The sequence below is a fragment of the Mus pahari genome, chromosome 5 (assembly GCF_900095145.1).
Source record: "Mus pahari chromosome 5, PAHARI_EIJ_v1.1, whole genome shotgun sequence".
NCBI lineage: Eukaryota > Metazoa > Chordata > Mammalia > Rodentia > Muridae > Mus > Mus pahari.
The window spans coordinates 107,574,784-107,592,364 of NC_034594.1; the positions used below are offsets into that span (position 1 = coordinate 107,574,784).

The window sequence follows — 17,581 nt, forward strand, 5'->3', positions numbered from 1 at the left end:
ACACACACACACACACACACACACAGTGTTTGATTCATTGGTTTGTTGGTTGGTTGGTTGGTTGGTTTAGGTGTTTTGAGACAGAATCTTACTCTATAGCTCAGACTGGCCCCAGACCTACTGTAACTCCCCACCTTTGCCCCCTGAGGCTAGGATTGCAGCATGCATCACCATACCCGGTATTTTGTTTTGTTTTGTTTTGTTTTGTTTTGTTTTGAGTCAGGGTTTCACTCTGATCTTGAACTCATAGTCCTTCTGCCTCAGCCTTCTGAGTTCTGGCATGCAGACACACACCACTGAGCAGGGTGTGGATTCTTGTCTGCCTGTGCCCGTGGGTCTCTTTGGAGTCTGCCATGTCTCAGGACCCCCTCCACAGGGAGTTTCCTCATAGTGGTTTTCAGAATCTTAAAAGAGACCCAAAGTGGTCCTGGGTGCTTCAGATGACATCAACACACACATATTCTGGCATGCACAGGGGGCGGTGGGGGCACTGCTGTGGCCACTCCTGGCTGCTGCTTCCACGGGCACAGCTCACAGTGTCCAAATGCCTCCGTGGCCTCCTGACTCAGTTTCTGTTTCTCTGTGAAAGCTAGCAGCAGTGAATCATGGTCAGGGGTGGGTGAACTGGAGATCCACGGATCTGCTGCCCTTCTCAGAAAGACACGCAAGGAGAATCTGAGAAACTTAGGTTCTTCAAAACAAACAAGCAAGCAAACAAACATAAAAAACCAAGTCTGTTCAGGACAGGCATACAGACATCTTAACAAAACAAATAGCAAAACCAAGAAAATGTTTACACTGTGGCTCCACGCCGAGGGAGGGGATGCTATGAGACTGGAGTCATGATGTGGATTTTTCTAGCAAGGGTAAGGAGATAACAGACTTTTCCTGTTTTTGTTGTTGTTATCAAACAGTCTCACTTCGTGGCCTTGGTTGACTGGAACTCACTATGTAGACCAGGTTAGCCTGTGAACCACAGAAATCTGTCTGCCTCTGCTTCCCGAGTGCCAGAATTAAAGGCATGTACCACCAAGCCCAGGTGATGACATATGTTTAAAACATTATATAGATTGTTTTATAGCAAGTACTTAAAACATGACTGGAATAACAGTGAGCACCCACAGTCACAGCCATGCAGAAGGCTGAAGGGAGAACATTACAAGTTCAAGGCCAGCCGAGGCTACAGACCATGACCTTGTCTCAGGGCTGGGAGATTGGATGTAGTTCTAGTATAGAACTTGTCTAGCACATAGAGTAAGGTCCTGGGTTCAACTCTCATTACTGTTACAAATCCCAAGCATCTTTATCATTCACGTTAAAGTAATGTGGTATAGTCCTCCCCCACCACGCCTCCTGCAGGATTATAGTGGGCAGACACATTGTCTCCAAGGGTAGAAACACCACAAAGAGCCCAGCCATTCTAAGGTCCTGTGGGTGCTATCTTCTGCCCAGCTTTTCTGGGTGCTGAGAAGTTCAATTCAGGACAGTGCCTAATGGAAGGAGGAAATAAGTCTAGACATACCACGAAGACTTGTCAGAAACCTGACATTCCACCTCAAAAAGCAAATAACTCAGTGTGATATCACCTCATCTGTTAGCATGGCTGCTATCAAAAACGTTAATTTGGAGGCTGGAGAGATGGTTCTACAGTTAAGAGTGCTCACTGCTCTTTCAGAGGACCCGTGTCCCAGCCCCTATGCCAGGGGGCTCACAGCTGCCTTGTAACTCCAGCTCCCAGGTATCTGACTGCCTCTTCTGGCCTCTACAGGTGCCCACACACATGGCATGCAACATATACATACATATATGTCTTTGAGATCTTGCTCTCAAAGTTCAGACACACATACATATACGTAAGGGAAAATGAAAATAAATCTCTTTTTTAAAAGATTTATTTTTATGTATACAAGTGCTCTAGCTGCATGTACACCTGGGTGCCAGAAGAGGGCATCAGATCCCATTATGGTTGTGAGCCACCATGTGGCTGGTGGGAATTGAACTCACAACCTCTGGAAGAGCGGCCCTCTTAACTGCTAAGCCATCTCTCCAGCCTCCTTTGCTTTTTAATTAGAAATCAAGTGTTGGCAAGGATGTGGAAGCCTCGTGTCCTGAGGACAGGAGAGCGAGAGAAAGGAGCCAGGCTGGAAACCAGCACCTTAGCCTCTCAGATATCAGAGGGAGATCACTGTGCGGCCCTGCAATGACACTTCTGGATGTAAACCAAAAGACCTGAAAGCTGGATCCTTTTGTTTGTTTGTTTGTTTGTTGTGATGGGTGCTCTGTAGCCCACAATAGGCTAAAACCACCAAGGGTGACACAAACTCACGACTCTTCTGCCTCCCCTCCCCACGTTCCCGGATTACAGACCATGTGCATTCTGAACTTTGAGAGCAAGATCTCAAAGATCATAACTTCCAACAGAAGCAACTTTTGGGGTTTTATTTTATGTGCATTGGCATTTTGACTGTATGTATATCTGTGTGAGAGTACCAAGTGCCCTGGAACTGGGGTTATAGACAGTTGTGAGCTGCCATGTGGATGCTGGGAATTCAACCCAGGTCCTCAGGAAGAGCAACCAGTGCTCTTGAACACTGTGACAGATGGAACAAGCCAGCCACAAAGGGCAGGTGTTACATGACTCCATTGCTATGATGTTCCTAGAGTTGGCAAATTCAAATCAAGGGGGGAGTTTATAGATTGGTAGATAAAAATCTCAGTTATGTAAGATGAGTCATCCTGGATACAGAGGATGGGGATGGTGGCCCAGTACTATCAGCACTCCACTCCACAGGAATGTACATTAAAAGGTGCTTAGCTGTAACTTAGGAGGCAGAGGCAGGAGGATTACGAATCCAGGTCAGCCTGAGTTACATGGAAGACCCTGTCTCAAAAACAAACCAAGAAAAGAAGTTAAGATGGTAAGGTACACATTATACATTTCCAAAATTTAGAATGAAATTTTTTTGTTTTTGTTGTTGTTTTTGTTTTGTTTTGTTTTTGTTTTTTTGTTTTTTTGTTTTTGTTTTGGTTTTTCGAGACAGGGTTTCTCTATATAACCCTGGCTGTCCTGGGACTCACTTTGTAGACCAGGCTGGCCTCGAACTCAGAAATCCGCCTGCCTCTGCCTCCCGAGCTCTGGGATTAAAGGCGTGCGCCACTATGCCTGGCTAGAATGAAAAGTTCTTAGTGTGTTTAGTTGGGGTGTGTGTGTGTGTGTGTGTGTGTGTGTGTGTGTGTGTGTGTGTGTGTGCCAGTGCATGCAGTACATATGAGAACCAGAAGAGGGCACTAGATCCCCCCAAAGTTGACTAGAGTTAGAGGCATTTCTCAATTGAACCCAGGTCCTCTGTAAGAGCAGCCATTTTTAATCTCTGGGCCAACTAACTCTCCAGCCCAATTTTTAATATGGTTTTAAAACAAAATAGCTTGATGAGTGGTCATCTGTTGCCTATCACAGTGGCAGAGAGTCAAATTTGCACTTCCAGATGTGATGAGAAGGACTTCAGACCGAGGAACCCACGTGTCCTGTGTATTATTTCTGGAGGAGTGGTTGGAAGTGCACCTCACACACCCGAAGTATAACCCTTGACCAAAGTGTTCTGACTGCCCCACACTTCTGCCTGTCAATCATTGGCTTTGTTCTGGTGGCCTTCAGTGATGCCCGTGGGATAGGGACACTGTTGGTGGCAGCCAACCCTGGGAGCTAATGACTCTACTGAGCTGAAGTTAAAGGCGTCTAGGAAGGAGCTTAGGTCTCTGCTGCAGGATGGGTGAGCGTGCTCCTGACCCACGGCTTCTGTTTTCCCTGTCACTTGTGGCGGGTCAGCACTGAGAGCCGAGGAGAGTGGAGAAGGCCTGGGGCTTGTGAACAGGGTGTGGCCCTGGAGGTCTGGGCTGCAGGAGCAGAATAGGCAGGTTATTGTGTCCAGTCAGAGTGCAGACCCTGAAAACAGTGTGGTACAGGCGGAAGCAGGAGCTGCATTGTCAGAAAGTGAGGACACAGTGCTGTGAAGGTTTCCCAGGGGCTCAGCAGAACCTGCCCGTCTTCCGTCCCCCGAGAGCCCACACAGGACACCTGAGCTGTGCGGTAGGAAAGCTCAGGCTCTCCTCACCTTTTGCAGAAATCGGCGTGGGCATCACTGGCTTTGGCGTCTTCTTCATCCTCTTTGGGATTCTCCTGTACTTTGACTCCGTGCTCTTGGCTTTTGGAAACGTGAGTACCCCAGGACTAGGTACCTCCCCTGGATCGCCAGGAGGGCCAGCCCCAAGTTCATTAGATCCTGGCCATTCAGGGTTAGGTGAGGACTTGGGGGGGGGGGGAAACCAAAGAGCCTGTGGGCGTGGAGAGGTTGAGATTATTTTCACCAAACTCCAGCTGAGGTCTTGTGGTTCCCATGGTGAATTAGACCCTGTCCCTGCCATTGGATCCCTGCATCTAGGGACATGGAGGGAACTGGTACCTACATGGCAACAGGGGCTGTGGATAAGCCAGAGTAAGATAAGCGCTTCCTTATGAACCGGGGGGGGGGGGGGGGCTGAGAGGAAGGTCATGAAAGATGCTTGGGAGGAAAATGGAGGATAAAGCGCTTACACATAGTTGTAACACTGAGAGAAAAGTCCTGGTGGAGGTGTGGGTGGGGCATGGAATGGAACGTACTAGAAGAAAGCTGGAGAGTTCCATTCTATGGAAGCTTGGGCTGCCATAAAGGGACCAACAGGAACCATGCTGAAGGTTGTGACAGAACCACGAAGTGGGAGCTCTTTAGGAACCTTGGGTACAACTTCTTGTCTGTAAAAGGAGAAGATCCCACCCCCTCGTAGCCTCTGTATAAGAAAAGCTTAGAGCGGAGGAACTAAAGACCTTCAAGTTCATCCCTCTGCCTCAGGGCACTTCTGTTGCATACTAGCTAGAGTCATCCCCAGCTCTGGGAGTCAGCCCCACTGCTGGATCACACCCGCTCCCCAGACCTTGCACCCCACCCCCACTGCCCACCCCCACCCTCCCACCCTCATTTCCCTGGGCCTGCAGCTGCTGTTCCTGACTGGCCTCTCCCTCATCATCGGCCTGAGGAGAACATTTGCCTTCTTCTTTCAACGGCACAAGCTCAAGGGAACCAGCTTCTTCTTGGGGGGTGTCGCCATTGTGCTGCTGCGCTGGCCCCTGCTGGGCATGCTCCTGGAGGCCTATGGCTTTGTTAGCCTCTTCAAGTGAGTACCATTTGCCTCAGCGTCAGCACGAAAAAGGTTTAGGGAGAAGCCAAGGTTCAAATCTCTAATCTCCTCATGCATCCAAGGCACTGGGGTTCACTTCCCAGCCCGGCTTCCCCCAAGCCCTGGGAAGAAGCAGGCGCTCATCTCCTGTCAGGCCTAGCCATTGTGAAAGGCTTTAAAGGCAGCCTTGGCATGGGGATGCTGAGGCACGAGGCCACGCCCACACGAACACGACCTCTAGCCACCATTGGTGAAGATGTTCCCCATCCCATCTAGTAAAGAGAAGGAAGGCATCAGGCCAGGATAGTGATCGTAATCATAAGGGTGAGTCGCAGAATGTGTGTCCTTTGAGCTTGGCCTTATGTGAGGCCCCATGACATAGGCACAAACGCTGCTAGGCACATTTGAGATCCGGCCACGGGTTCTGAGAGGTGAGGGATGTGTTCAGTGTGTACAGTGGCGGTAAGAGACAGAGCCGCCGTGTGACTGTAAGATGCCTGGGCTCCAGCTGTGGTTCTCACCCACTTTACTCTGCTGCCCCTTTCCACGGAGCCCAGGACATGTCTGTCCCCAGGGCCCAGTGGCTGCTCTCAGAGGAGAGCCTTTGAGTAGGAACTGCCTTACCCCTCCCTTCCTAGCCCACCACTGACCCTTGTCCTCTCTTCTATTCCTAGGGGCTTTTTCCCTGTCGTCTTTGGCTTCCTGGGCAGTGCGTCTAACATCCCCTTCCTGAGCACAGTGAGTAGATCTCAGGCTTGGCAGTGGTGTCCGGGGTGGGCGAGCAAATGCAGCTGACTAAGGTACTACTCTAGGTGCAGTAGACCCCCCCCCCAATATCCTCTGAGACACACCCACCTCCGGTCCCAGGCTCCTCTTCCTGCTCCTTCTCCATTTGATAAGTCAGGGCCCAGTAGGCTGTCGTGGCTAAGGCATGGGCAGAGAGGAGGCAGCCATTAATAGCTCCCCAAGCAAAGAAATGAAAACTCTATGCGACCCAGCCAATACGTACCTGAGATTTCTGCTATACCTGCTTAAGTCTGGGCATATATGGCAGCTGGTGACATCAAGAAAAATCTGGGCTCCACACCCATCTCTAAAGTACCTCACAGATCACACTGAGACACCCAGGGAGGGGCCGGAGCATACAGCTTTGATCGCTTACCAGCTGGGCACACCCGGTCCCCACTCTCCCCGGCCCCCACTCTCCACGAGTAGCATCGCATAAGCCTGCATCTCAAGGCCAGCTGGGTAATAGCCTGGAGATTGAGTCTGCTTCCCACTCTTTGTCTGGAATAATGATTCTTGGTTCCCACAGCTGTTCCAGAAGCTTCAGGGCTCCTCCAGCTCAATGGTCTGAAGTGCCCAGGCGAGTGCCTTGAACTTGGACTGTTGGTGGAGGGGCTAGAAGGGAAACAGGGGCTATCTTCATGAGCCCCCTCCCCAGCGCTGACTTCCTTCCCATCACACACGGGCATCTCCAAGTCCAGAAGAAAGATGGAGCTGAGTGACGGATCTTAAACCCCCAAGTCATCTCAAGAGGCCGCCAGGAGCAGAGATCCTGGCCATGACACCCAGCTAGGGCTGGATGAAAAATTTCCACCCTGACTTTATGCGGGATAGAGAAGATTAAATCCCTAAGCTGTGAATGTATCTGAGATTTGGCATTGATGTCTGCAGCCTGAGGTATCCACCCCCACCTTAGGGCAGGCCTGCAACGCCACCCTCAACCCTGATCCCACAAGATGCTACCAAAGCGCTAGGAGTCAGACCCTGTCCTTGGTACATTGTTCATGCTGGCACTGAACATCCTGAAGGGTGTGATGTGATTCTAAGCCTTAGTTAGCATTAGGCAACTATGGGAACCAGCCCCACAAGGCATCAGGAAGACTACCGCAGCCATGAGGTGACCACTTCCCCACAGGGCACGGCAGATAGAGCTGGAACAGTAACAGCCTCGTGCTGGGGGTGGGTGGTGCCACTCAGAGAACCCAGCCTGACAGGAGCTGGTCCTCGTTCTGGGGGCGCCCCTCATCTCATGGTAAAAAGAGCTTTTCTTTTGTTTTGTTTTTCTGAAACAAGGTCTTAGGTTGGCCTGGAACTCATAATCATCCCGCCTCAATTGTCCTGAATGTAAGATTATATGTGTGATGCAGTAGACTGGCTTAAAGGGAGTCCGTGTAGACCATAGGGCATAGGCCAGGCCTTGGTGGCACACACTTTTAATCCCAACACTTGGGAAGCAGAATCAAACAGCTCTGAGCTCAAGGCCAGCCAAGGCTACAGCAAGCCCCTGTCTCAAATCAAATCAAATCAAAACAACAACAACAACAACAACAACAACAACAACAAAAACCTTGAAGGAAGAAAGGAGGGAGGGAAGGAAAGACCAGAGTCACTGTAAGCATCTACTGAGACCCTTCTGTTTACACCTGGCAATGGAGTAGGTGTCAGGTATATATATGATGCATATATGATGGGGAGGCCTGTTCCTGCACTTAAGGTATATATGATATATATACGCATACACATACACATATACATATGTGAATGATACAGAGTCTTGCTCCTGCCCTTATTTATATATATATAAATAAGATCTATATATGACGAGGAAGCTTGTTCCTGCCCTTAAAGCACTGAGAGCTACCCACTCTCCACATCTGCTTTCTCAAAGCCAGCTCAGTAACAGCAAATACAAAACAGCCATCCCCTCTCCCTCCCTTCGTTCTGTATTATTATAATTATTTTATTTTTGAGAGAGGATCCCACTATGTAGAACAGGCTGCCCATGGACTCAGAGCTCTGCCTGCCTCATATGTCTCAAGTGCTGTGATTGGAGGAATGTGCCACCATGCCTGTGGAGACGAGATCTCACTCTGTTACCCATCCTGGTCTGGAGCTCTCTGGGCATCCTGGACTGGCCTAAACTTACCATCCTTCTGTCTCAACCACCCAGGAGGTAGGATTACATGTGTGGGCCGCTATGACCAGCTCTGCCCTCCTTCCTAACAGCCAGCTGCTTATATAACTGTCCAGCACATCTGGCCGTGTCATATCACATGCTTGTCAAACCCCTGTGTCTGCAGGTGCTCAGTAATTAGTAGGAAAGGGAGGGGAGGAGAACCCTGGGCTCCACCCCCGTCTCAGTTCACAGTGCAGGAGCCGAATCTGGTGGAGGCCAATCTGACCTGGCTTTCTTTCATGTGGGCACTGAGGAGCCTCTGGGTCAGACTGTGCCTTGCTCCTCCTCCTCCTCCAACCTGTGTCGTCATCAAATTTACTTCAGTGTGTGTGTGTGTGTGTGTGTGTGTGTGTGTCTGTGTGTGTGTCTGTGTGTCTGTGTGTGTGCGTGTGTGTCTGTGTGTTGGCAGAGAAGGACAAGACATTTCACATATACACACTGCTCAGACACTTTTCATTGTTTGGGGTAGAATGAATCCCCCGCTGTGACGGAGGGGGTGTCAAGAGGCTAGAGATGATGGAAGAGTTGGTGAGCTTATGAAAGCAGCCTTGGATGGTTTCTGGGGGCGAGGAAATTGCTGGCTCCAGACTTGAGAGCCAGGAGGGAGAAGTCAGAGGCGGGCGTGGAGTCCTGCGGAGGGTCTGGGAGGGCAGAGGTGGGATTATGCTTGGAGACGTCACTCATCCGGACTTCATAAAAGGGGCCGTGATCAGGGAGCCAGATAGAGTAAGCCCAGGAGCCAGTGGCTCCCCTCCGTGTGTTCCAACTACCCAGTGGCTCTTCTCCCTCCAGCCCTCAAGCCAGGACCCAGTCAAGGTAGGCACACTGCTCACAGGACTTGGGGCTACCCTGACCCAGGGAGGGTCTGAAGGCCTCTCACCCAAGGCCAACTGAAGCATCAGGGCAGCAGAGGGCAAGGAAAGATGGCATCCGGGGATGCCTGGGAGAAGACGCTGGCTTGTGTCTTGTGTGTAAAGACAAGACACTGGGTGTTCCCAGAACCCACTTCTGCTGTGTAAGGAGGGAATGTAGTGAAGTAACTCTGTGGGTACACCTGAAGGGAGCTGGGGGAGCCCTTGGGGTTCATGGCTCACCGGGGCTTATCTGAGCCTTTTCCCCAATACAAAACTAACTACATACATATGTTACCGTTGCAAGCAACTTGCTAAGAACTGGGGGTAGAGGGACACCCCTGGAAGGAGCCACCTTATTTCAAAGACCTTCTGGCCATGCCTAGAATTTCTCTGTTGTTTACCACATCTAAAAGTCTCTAGGGTAAAAGAAACCACAAAGATTGTCCACGACAGACCACATAAGCCTCTTCTGACTTCTCACATACTGGGAGAGGGTGGGAGTGGGGAAGGGGCAAACCACAAAGATTGTCCACGACAGACCACATAAGCCTCTTCTGGCTTCTCACATACTGGGAGTGGTGGGAGTGGGGAAGGGGCGGGGTTCTTTTTTATTTTCAAACAGTTCAATTCTTATGTATTGAGTGCTGTCTGGAATAAGCAACAGAGTTATTGGGGTCCGGGGTGTCTGTACATGTGTCATGTGTGTTCCTTGTGGGATATGTGTGGTATGTATGTGAGGTGTTTGTGTTTTGTATATTATGGCATTTGCTTATTTATAATTTATTTTTCTGTGCCTGTGTGTGAGCACAGAGCACCTGTGGGACTCAGAGGACAACTTTTGGGAGTTGTTTTTTTCTCCTTCTACTATGTGGATTCCAAGGGATTAAATTCAGATTGTCAATCATAGTAGCAAACACATTTACCTGCTGAGCCATCTCACCAGCCCATGTCGTATCATTATATGTAGTGTGTTTGCATGTGGTTTGTGTGTGTATATGGGCTAAGGGTGTGTTGGGAGCAGGCAGAGTTCTCCCGTGGTACACTTGAGAAATGCTGTCCGTGATAGGGCAGAGTCTAGAGGTGAGCCAGGCAGATGTCAGCATCACCAAGCTCCCAACCTCCCCCCCTTTCCTCCCTCACCACCTTCTCTGTTTAGAGAAACCAGGGGGCGCCATTTACAGAGCATGCTGACACATTCCTGCCCTCCTCAGACGCCCTTGGGATAGAAACTGGGATGGCTTTCTCTCCATATGAAGCTCTAGCTTTGTATGCAGCAGCCTCCATACCCAACGCCCTGGCATCAGTCCAGGCAGATCCCCTGAGGTGGGTGGCCCTCGAGAGCCCCCTTTCTCTGGCACACAGGCTCGGGTACGCCTGGACGCTCCAGGTTGGGCTCCGCAGCTGCCATCAGCTGCATTTTAACATGTATGTGTCTGGTGTTACTTTGGGATGATCCACTCATATGAGCTGCCTATGAGTCAACTTGTTACGCTAGACTTGAGATGGGGGTCTCTGCTGCCTCAGCACCCAGCACCTACACCGGACTGGTATGTAGATATTTCCAGCAATGACTTCCAACCCCTGGTCCTTGTAACCAAGACTGTCTACTGGCTTTGGTTTCTACTGTATTTTCTATATAAGTGTTAGGGCTTCTACAGAAAGTGTCTGGCTTTTGGGGTGTCGCAGAATCCTAGTCTGCTTGTCTTAGTAGCCTCATGAATAGGCAGCTGGTGGTCAGGATAACTGATGCTGCCCGGAGATGGGTGTGGCCTGCTTATGTCTCATGGGATGAGAGGGCTGAGCTGGTGCATTTAAAATCAGGATTCGTGTGTGAGTCTAGAGCCAGGTGGCAGGGGTAGAACTGGGGACACAGTGGCAGGATGCAAGGTGCTAAGAAACCACACCTACCATGGGTCACAAGGATACTCCCCACTCCTGCCCTTGGACGGAAGCCCTAGGTTCCACCTGTTGTGCTGCCAGCCACCAGGGCACTTAATGCCATTTGTTGGGCAGTTTCAAAATGTTTGACTTTTTCAAAGGGAAATTGGACTTGGGAGCTGGAGACGTGGAACAGAGTGGGGAGCAGGAGAGGAGAAAGGCCGCGTGACTAAGGCCGCGTGACTAGATGAGGGTCAGGCCACACGGCTCCTAGCTCAGCAGTCAAACTGATGAGGCCAATTGAGTTCACAACCTCCCAAAGCCCACGAAAATCGAAGCAACGGATAGACTGGGTGAGAGAGAGAAAGGCTTTTCCTGTCTTGAATTATAGGCAATAAGACAATTTGATGACAGCCCCCAAGGCTGCGGAGGGCTTTGAGAATGTGCAAGATGACTGCCTCTTTCTTCCCCCCCCCCCCGGAAGAGATAAGAAATTGGGTTTCTAGTATAGCGCGGGGGGGGGAAGGGGGGCAGGTCCAGACTGAGGAAGGTGGGGTACCATGTGGGAGAGCAGATCCTAGGCAGCACAAAGGCTTGCTTGGTCTCAGGTTCCCAAGAGAATAGCTGAACCTCAGAGCACACTCCTACCAGACCTCACCTACCTCCCCTTCCTTGGCCACTCCCACGCATGGCATTTTATCCTTCAGCACCCTAACCCTGCAAACCTACCACCCAGAACCCCTCTGCCATCCAGCCCCAGTTTCTCACCCCTTCCCGCCAAATCCCACCCTTCTCATTTTCCCTCCCTCCCACCATCCCTCAGTTCTGTTCCCTGTGGCCTGGCTTCTGTTCATCCTTCTGGCCATCTCTGACCACCGGGCTTTCTCCTCTCCCCCAGGCTCTCTCTTTGATTGACCTAGGCTCTGGTGAAGTATGAACTCTGACCTGGTCCTCATTGCCTCTCTCTGTCCTCAGCCTCTGGAAGGAGACTGTGGACCTGCCTCTTCCTCTCAGAATGATCTCATTGGCTTCTTGGCAGCTGCTGCTTCTCCTCTGTGTCGCCACCTCTGGGGAGCCACTGACAAAAGTGGCACCTCTGGTGAAGCCTGGACCCGCAGGTACGCACTGTCCAGGAAAGGGGGCCAAGAGAGTCATGGCTGTATTTTTCAGATTATGGCCAGGCTACTGACATGAGTTCAGTTTCTGCACTTGAGAGGTACCCAGGGCTGGTCCAGGCCCTTCTGCTGTGAGCACCGGAGGCTCAGCTAGAGTTGGGGGGCCTGTTGACCCCAACCCCTTTGTGATTTTCTCCTGCCATGCTCTCTGCTTTACCCCAAGCATTTCTCTCTATGGATGCTGGGAGGGGGCTTAATGTGTAAGTTACTTTTATCTGTGACCTCAGACCTCTAAAGGGGGCTTAAATACAAAACCCCAAAACCTCAACACAGCCGGGCATGGTGGTACAAGCCTTTAATCCATCCCAGCACTCGGGAGGTAGAGGCAGGTAGATCTCTGTGAGTTCAAGGTCAGCCTGGTCCAGGACAGCGAGGGCACTGTTACACAGAGAAATTGTCTCAAAAAAAGACAAGACAATCACCACCACCACCATCACCACCACCACCAAACCCTCAGCACCCAGACAGACCTTAATGCCTAGCAACCTTGCAGGTTCCCTCGGGGACCTGATGAGCCAAAGAGGCAACGTGCTCCCCGAAGGTACTCAGCCAAGTACTGACAAATCCTAGCAGGTGCCAGGGTACCCCCAAGAGCATCGTGGCTTCTGAGTCAGGGTGTGGGTTTGAATTCTTCTTGGCTGTTCGATTTCTGTACCTATTAGATCTTGCTTAGCCTTTCTGAGTTGCAGATCTTAGTCATGGAATGTAGGACACATCCTGCAAATTTGACATCATTGCATACAAGCAAAGCTATGAGGACAGGACCCCAGACATTCTCCAATCATGTCATCATCCCAGGGCTAGGAATAACCCCATCTCTGTCCAGAAACAGTGGCTACTGGCCACACAGGTTATTCTGAGGTTCACGTGTAGAACTGAGATCTTCTCTCTCACACCAGTTACCCAGAGAAGGTAGGAGGGGCCTCCCAGACTATTATTATTAATCTTGGACCACGGCCACACTCACCTGCAAAGTGTGCCAGGGTATGGAGGAGCCAAGCTCAAAGCCATCCTCCGCCCCAACACCCACTCACACCCTCTCACCAGGCTTCTTCTTTACTAATCTCTTACCATAATTGACTAGCCCTATTGTGTACTCAGAGCTACTTGCCCTGTTCTACTGAAGAAAAAAAAAGGGGGGGAAAGAAAGGAGAGGGAGAATTTAATGAGCCTTGTTGTCTGTGAAGTGTTGTCAGAATGAGCCTTGCACCTGGCCTGGGGGAACTGTGCCTGTTAAGGTAATGTAGATAAAATCTGGTCATCAGTGAGTCTTAATACTGTGTATTAGCGTTTGCAGTTGTCCTCCGAGACTGGAGTCAGGTCACAGGTGCATGGGGACACAATGGCCTCGGGTCCATTTTTTTGTTTGTTTTTGTTTTGTTTAAATTTCTGTTACTCTAAGACTTCCATTTGCTTTTACTTAATGAGCATGTATTGGGGCCACACTATGTGCAGGGGTACTGTTTCAAGCATTCTTAGAGTTGGAAAAGTAAATCCCCTCTGTCCCTCATGGACCGCCGGCTCAGACTCCAGACACAGTCAACTGAGGGACCAGGCAGACTGCCCAGAAGGGGGCCAGAGCGGTCCCTCCTTTTGTTCTTTTCCAAACTGTTTGCTTCCTCGAAGGAAGTAATTTTATAAACTTATTTAGTAGAATTCTGGCAAGCACTTGAAAGCAAAGCTATCGGAGGGAGGAGCAAACAGCCCAGCCACCCAAACTAAACCTGGCTCCACATTGAGGTCAGAGTTGAACTTCTGCGTTTGAGGACCCAGCATCCGATGGGACGGGAAGTCTGAGCCGGTGTCCAAAGCAAACTTGCCGTCCCAGCCTCACCTGTCTGTGCTCTCTGTCCTAGGCCAGCGGTCCGGACCCCAGGAACTAGTTAATGCCTGGGAAAAGGAATCGCGGTATGCAGAGAGCAAGCCTGGGTCTGCAGGGCTGCGCGCTCGTAGGACGACACCATGCCCTCCGGTCGAGAGCCCCGCGGGGCGCCAGAGGCCCCTGTGTGCTTCCCACAGTCGCCTGATCCCTGCGCCCCGCGGAGCGGTGCTGGTGCAGCGGGAGAAGGACCTGTCAACCTACAACTGGAACTCCTTCGGCCTGCGCTATGGCAGGAGGCAGGCGGCGCGGGCAGCGCGGGGCTGAGTGCTGGGCTGCAGGTGGATTGTAGAGGCCAAGGCAGGGGAGCTTCTAGACTTGTGCAATAAAAGCAATGCTGTCGTCTTACAGTGTGTGATTCTTCCCCTGACTTCTGCGAGCAGTGCAGATGAGGCGGGCCCTCTTCTCCCTCAGTTGCCTCTTTTCTGATTTCTAGATGTCTTTGGTGCCAAAGTCGGTGCCTTTTAAACCACTAGTTAAGGAATGTCCCGTTCTGTTGAAAATTAAGGGGCTGGAGAAATTCGGCCACAGAGGGAACTTGCAGCAATTCTAAAGGAGAAGCTCTTCCCAACAGCCAGCAGTACCCAGCCAGCTGGAGGTGCAGCACAAGGGCCCCCTTCTGGATTCTTGGACACCTACACTCATATGCTCACACCCTCAGACAGACAGACAGACATATATTAATTAAAAATAAAATCTTTAAACTTATTTTTAAAAATGAATTGCTGAAAACTTTAAAACCTAAAGAAGTGCCCAAATTGGACACCACCTGGATGCTTCAGCAAGATTGTCTCTTTCTTTTTAAAAATGCATGTTTATTAGAATGGTGTGGGGGGGTGTTTATTTGTTTGATTTGAGACAGGGTTTCACTATGTAACTCTAGCTGGCCTGGTACTAGACCAGGTTGGCTTTGAACTCACAGAGGTCTGCCTGGCCCAGACTCTCAAATTCTGGGATTAAAGGCATGCTCCACCATTCCCAACCCCAAGATCAAGTTCTGAAGTAGGCCTCCTACCTCTGAGACTTCCCTTCTTTCCTGGTGGAAGTTTTGCTGCACACCTTGAATGGTCGTGGAGTAGGACACAGACTCACTTCGTTCCTTCCCTTCAATTTCCAAACTTCAGTCAGTGGGACCAGTGGGAAGAGTGATCTGGAAGATGGTGCCAATCACTGCCCTGTTCACAGAGGATTAACCTGAGTCCACCATCAGGTTTCCGTAGGGTTGCCTGGCTCCTGGGCATGGAGGTACAAGGAACATCTACAATACCCATCTCTCCCAGGGAGCATGTTTGCTGCTCTTTGTAATCACCCCAAACCATGTCTTCTTCACACCTTTATAGTGGGATGCCAAGCTCATGAACTCAAGGAGTTCAACCCAATGGCTTAGCCTAAAGGCTCCTCACCCCGCCCCCCATCACAGCTGTGCCTCCAAGCCTCTTTAAAGATGACAGGCTTCCAATCTGAGTAAAGTTCTGGGGGCCCGAGAGCTAGGGAGGAGAAATTTGGGTAGGAAAAAAAAAAGTAGAGCTTGTTATTAGGAAATCTACCCTCCTGGCCACAAGATGCCTCAGCCTGAGCTGACAGCCTTAGAGTTCCCTAGGTCACCTCCCCAGGGATGACAGGGTCTCCTCATTTCCATGTTGTGAATAATCATAGTGCTCTGCCCATCCCAGAAAACAGGGCTACAACAGGAAAACAGAGCCGGATGGAGGCAGAGCTATGTTGCTATGGCAACACAATCGGCTGTCGAGGGAATGAGACAACCCGCCCCATCCCCATCTTTATCCTTGAAGCTGCCCTCCAGGATCTGCTGTGAGCTGATGTTGAAGCATGTTTTGGCAGTAGTGTGACCCTGTTGATACTGGAAAGGGCACCCCAATAGCATGGGTGCATTGCTGTTCCTCCAAGAAAGGAATAGACTCAATACCTCCTCCCATGGGTGTTTTCTTCTCACAGACCAGAGAGTCAATCCTTTCTCTGGTGAAGCCTGTACGTAAGGAGAGACTATGGGTCTCTGAACTCTGCCCGTGGCCCAACTTTTATGACACTCCTGGGGTTATTGATGCAGAGAGGAGGATTGACATTTAGGGGAAGGGCAGTGGGGTGTGTTCTCTGCTCTGTGAAGCAGGGCTCCTCTGTATGAAACCGGAGTAGGTGAGAGAAACTGTAGGCAGGCACATGTGCATGCAGCTGTGTGACATGAGATGTGGTGTGGGCCCCTGACCACATTTGAGGCCTCACCAGCTCTCAGCACAGCCAACTGCATCCCTAATTCTCTGACCCAGAGGCCTACTGCAGCAAACAGTTGAAAGGGGAGCTGATCCTACACCCCGTGCCTCTTGATCCCAAACTGTTGCCTGCAAGATTCTGGGTTTCCCAGTTCTTGGCCCCATGTCTCTGGAAAGAATGGGGTCTCTACAGGACACAAAAGCTCTTTGTATGCCCTAGTTAGGGTTTTATTGCTGTGAAGAGATGCCATGTCCTCTTATAAAAGGAAACACTTACTTGGGTCTGGCTTACCGTTCCAGAGGTTCAGTCCATTACCCTCATGGTGGGAAGCAAGGCAAAGTGTAGACAGATGTGGTGCTAGAGGAGCAGAGAGATCTATGTCTTGATCCAAAGGCAGCTAGAAGACTGTCTTACACTGTACAGAGCTTGAGCATAGGAGATCTCAAAGCCCACCTCCACAGTGATAGACTTCCTCCAAAAAGGCCACACCTCTTCCAATAAGACCACACCTCCTAATAGTGCCACTCTCTATGGCCAAGCATTCAAACACATGATCGACGGGGCCTTTCCTATAAAACCACCACAGTGTGGCTCCAATCTTGATTTCAACCTGCTCTTTAGATTGAAGGGAAGGCAAGAACAAGAGGAAACTGAGAGAATATATTATGCATCCCCAGAGGTTCCCAGAATCCTCTCTGGAGCCCAAAGACTTGAAGGCAGAGATGCACAGGGGTTCTCAAACCTAAAGTGCCTGGGGTTAAGGGACCTAGAGGACAAGGACATTCATAGCTAAGGGGATGAGTCTGCCCTAGGCTCCAGCCCTCTCTCATCCCCGAGGAAAGAAATACAGTGGCTAGAGGTAGGATGGGAACACAGAGATTTTGGCCTCTAGTATCATCTTACTATGTTCATGAGCAATGTGGTGTACCTATAGATCATCAAGCACAGGGTTACACATTTCATCCTCACAATGGCATGCAAAGGAGATGGGCAGTGTAAGTTCCATTGCATAAATGCAAAACAGGCTCAGAGAAGTAGGTGAAATGTGCCCACAAGATGTTCCTGGAAAGACAAAGGGGCAAGAGGAAGACACAGTCCCACATGCCAATTTTCTACCAGTAGACAAGGTCATGTTCCTGCAGTCCCTCCTTCTACAGCTTCCACCTTTTGAAGCAGCACCCTCATCCCCCACACCTCTCCTCTCTGCACAAGGACTTGTCTTAGAATGCAGATTGTACTGGCTAATTTTGTGTCAACTTGACACAGCTGGAGTTATCACAAAGAAAGGAGCTTTAGTTGGGGAAATGCCTCCATGAGATCCAGCTGTAAGGCATTTTCTCAATTAGTGACCAAGGGGGGAGGGCCTCTTGTGGGTGGGACCATCTCTGGGCTG

General features: G+C 50.4%; 2 protein-coding genes across 3 annotated transcripts in view; both read left to right on the forward strand.

Annotated features, from left to right (window-relative positions):
- The window catches only part of Golt1a (golgi transport 1A), a 12,615-nt gene extending 5,754 nt beyond the window's left edge, over window positions 1–6,861 (forward strand). Inside the window, exons 2-5 of the mRNA XM_021198952.2 lie at window positions 4,122–4,213; window positions 5,030–5,208; window positions 5,886–5,949; window positions 6,527–6,861. Of these exons, the coding sequence (XP_021054611.1) occupies window positions 4,122–4,213; window positions 5,030–5,208; window positions 5,886–5,949; window positions 6,527–6,568 (377 nt within the window). The 3' untranslated portion in view covers window positions 6,569–6,861. The remainder of the gene's footprint in view (window positions 1–4,121; window positions 4,214–5,029; window positions 5,209–5,885; window positions 5,950–6,526) is intronic.
- A 2,035-nt stretch (window positions 6,862–8,896) lies between these two features.
- Kiss1 (KiSS-1 metastasis suppressor) lies at window positions 8,897–14,304 on the forward strand. 2 transcript variants are annotated; one of them, XM_021198951.1, is made up of 3 exons: window positions 8,897–8,989; window positions 11,804–12,023; window positions 13,937–14,304. In XM_021198951.1, exons 2-3 carry the CDS (start codon window positions 11,921–11,923, stop codon window positions 14,224–14,226), a joined length of 393 nt encoding a protein of 130 aa, XP_021054610.1. In that variant the 5' UTR covers window positions 8,897–8,989; window positions 11,804–11,920; the 3' UTR covers window positions 14,227–14,304. The 2 variants fall into 2 exon arrangements, with proteins under 2 accessions (XP_021054610.1, XP_029394892.1); XM_029539032.1 differs by lacking the exon at window positions 8,897–8,989 and adding an exon at window positions 11,212–11,258 and having other exon boundaries at window positions 11,881–12,023.
- The last annotated feature ends 3,277 nt before the right edge of the window (window positions 14,305–17,581 follow it).

Coding starts and splice junctions, on each gene's coding strand:
- Kiss1 (XM_021198951.1), top strand. CDS start 11,921: ATGATCTCATTGGCTTCTTGGCAGCTGCTGCTTCTCCTCTGTGTCGCC. Junction 12,024..13,936: donor GGTGAAGCCTGGACCCGCAG/GTACGCACTGTC, acceptor TCTCTGTCCTAG/GCCAGCGGTCCGGACCCCAG.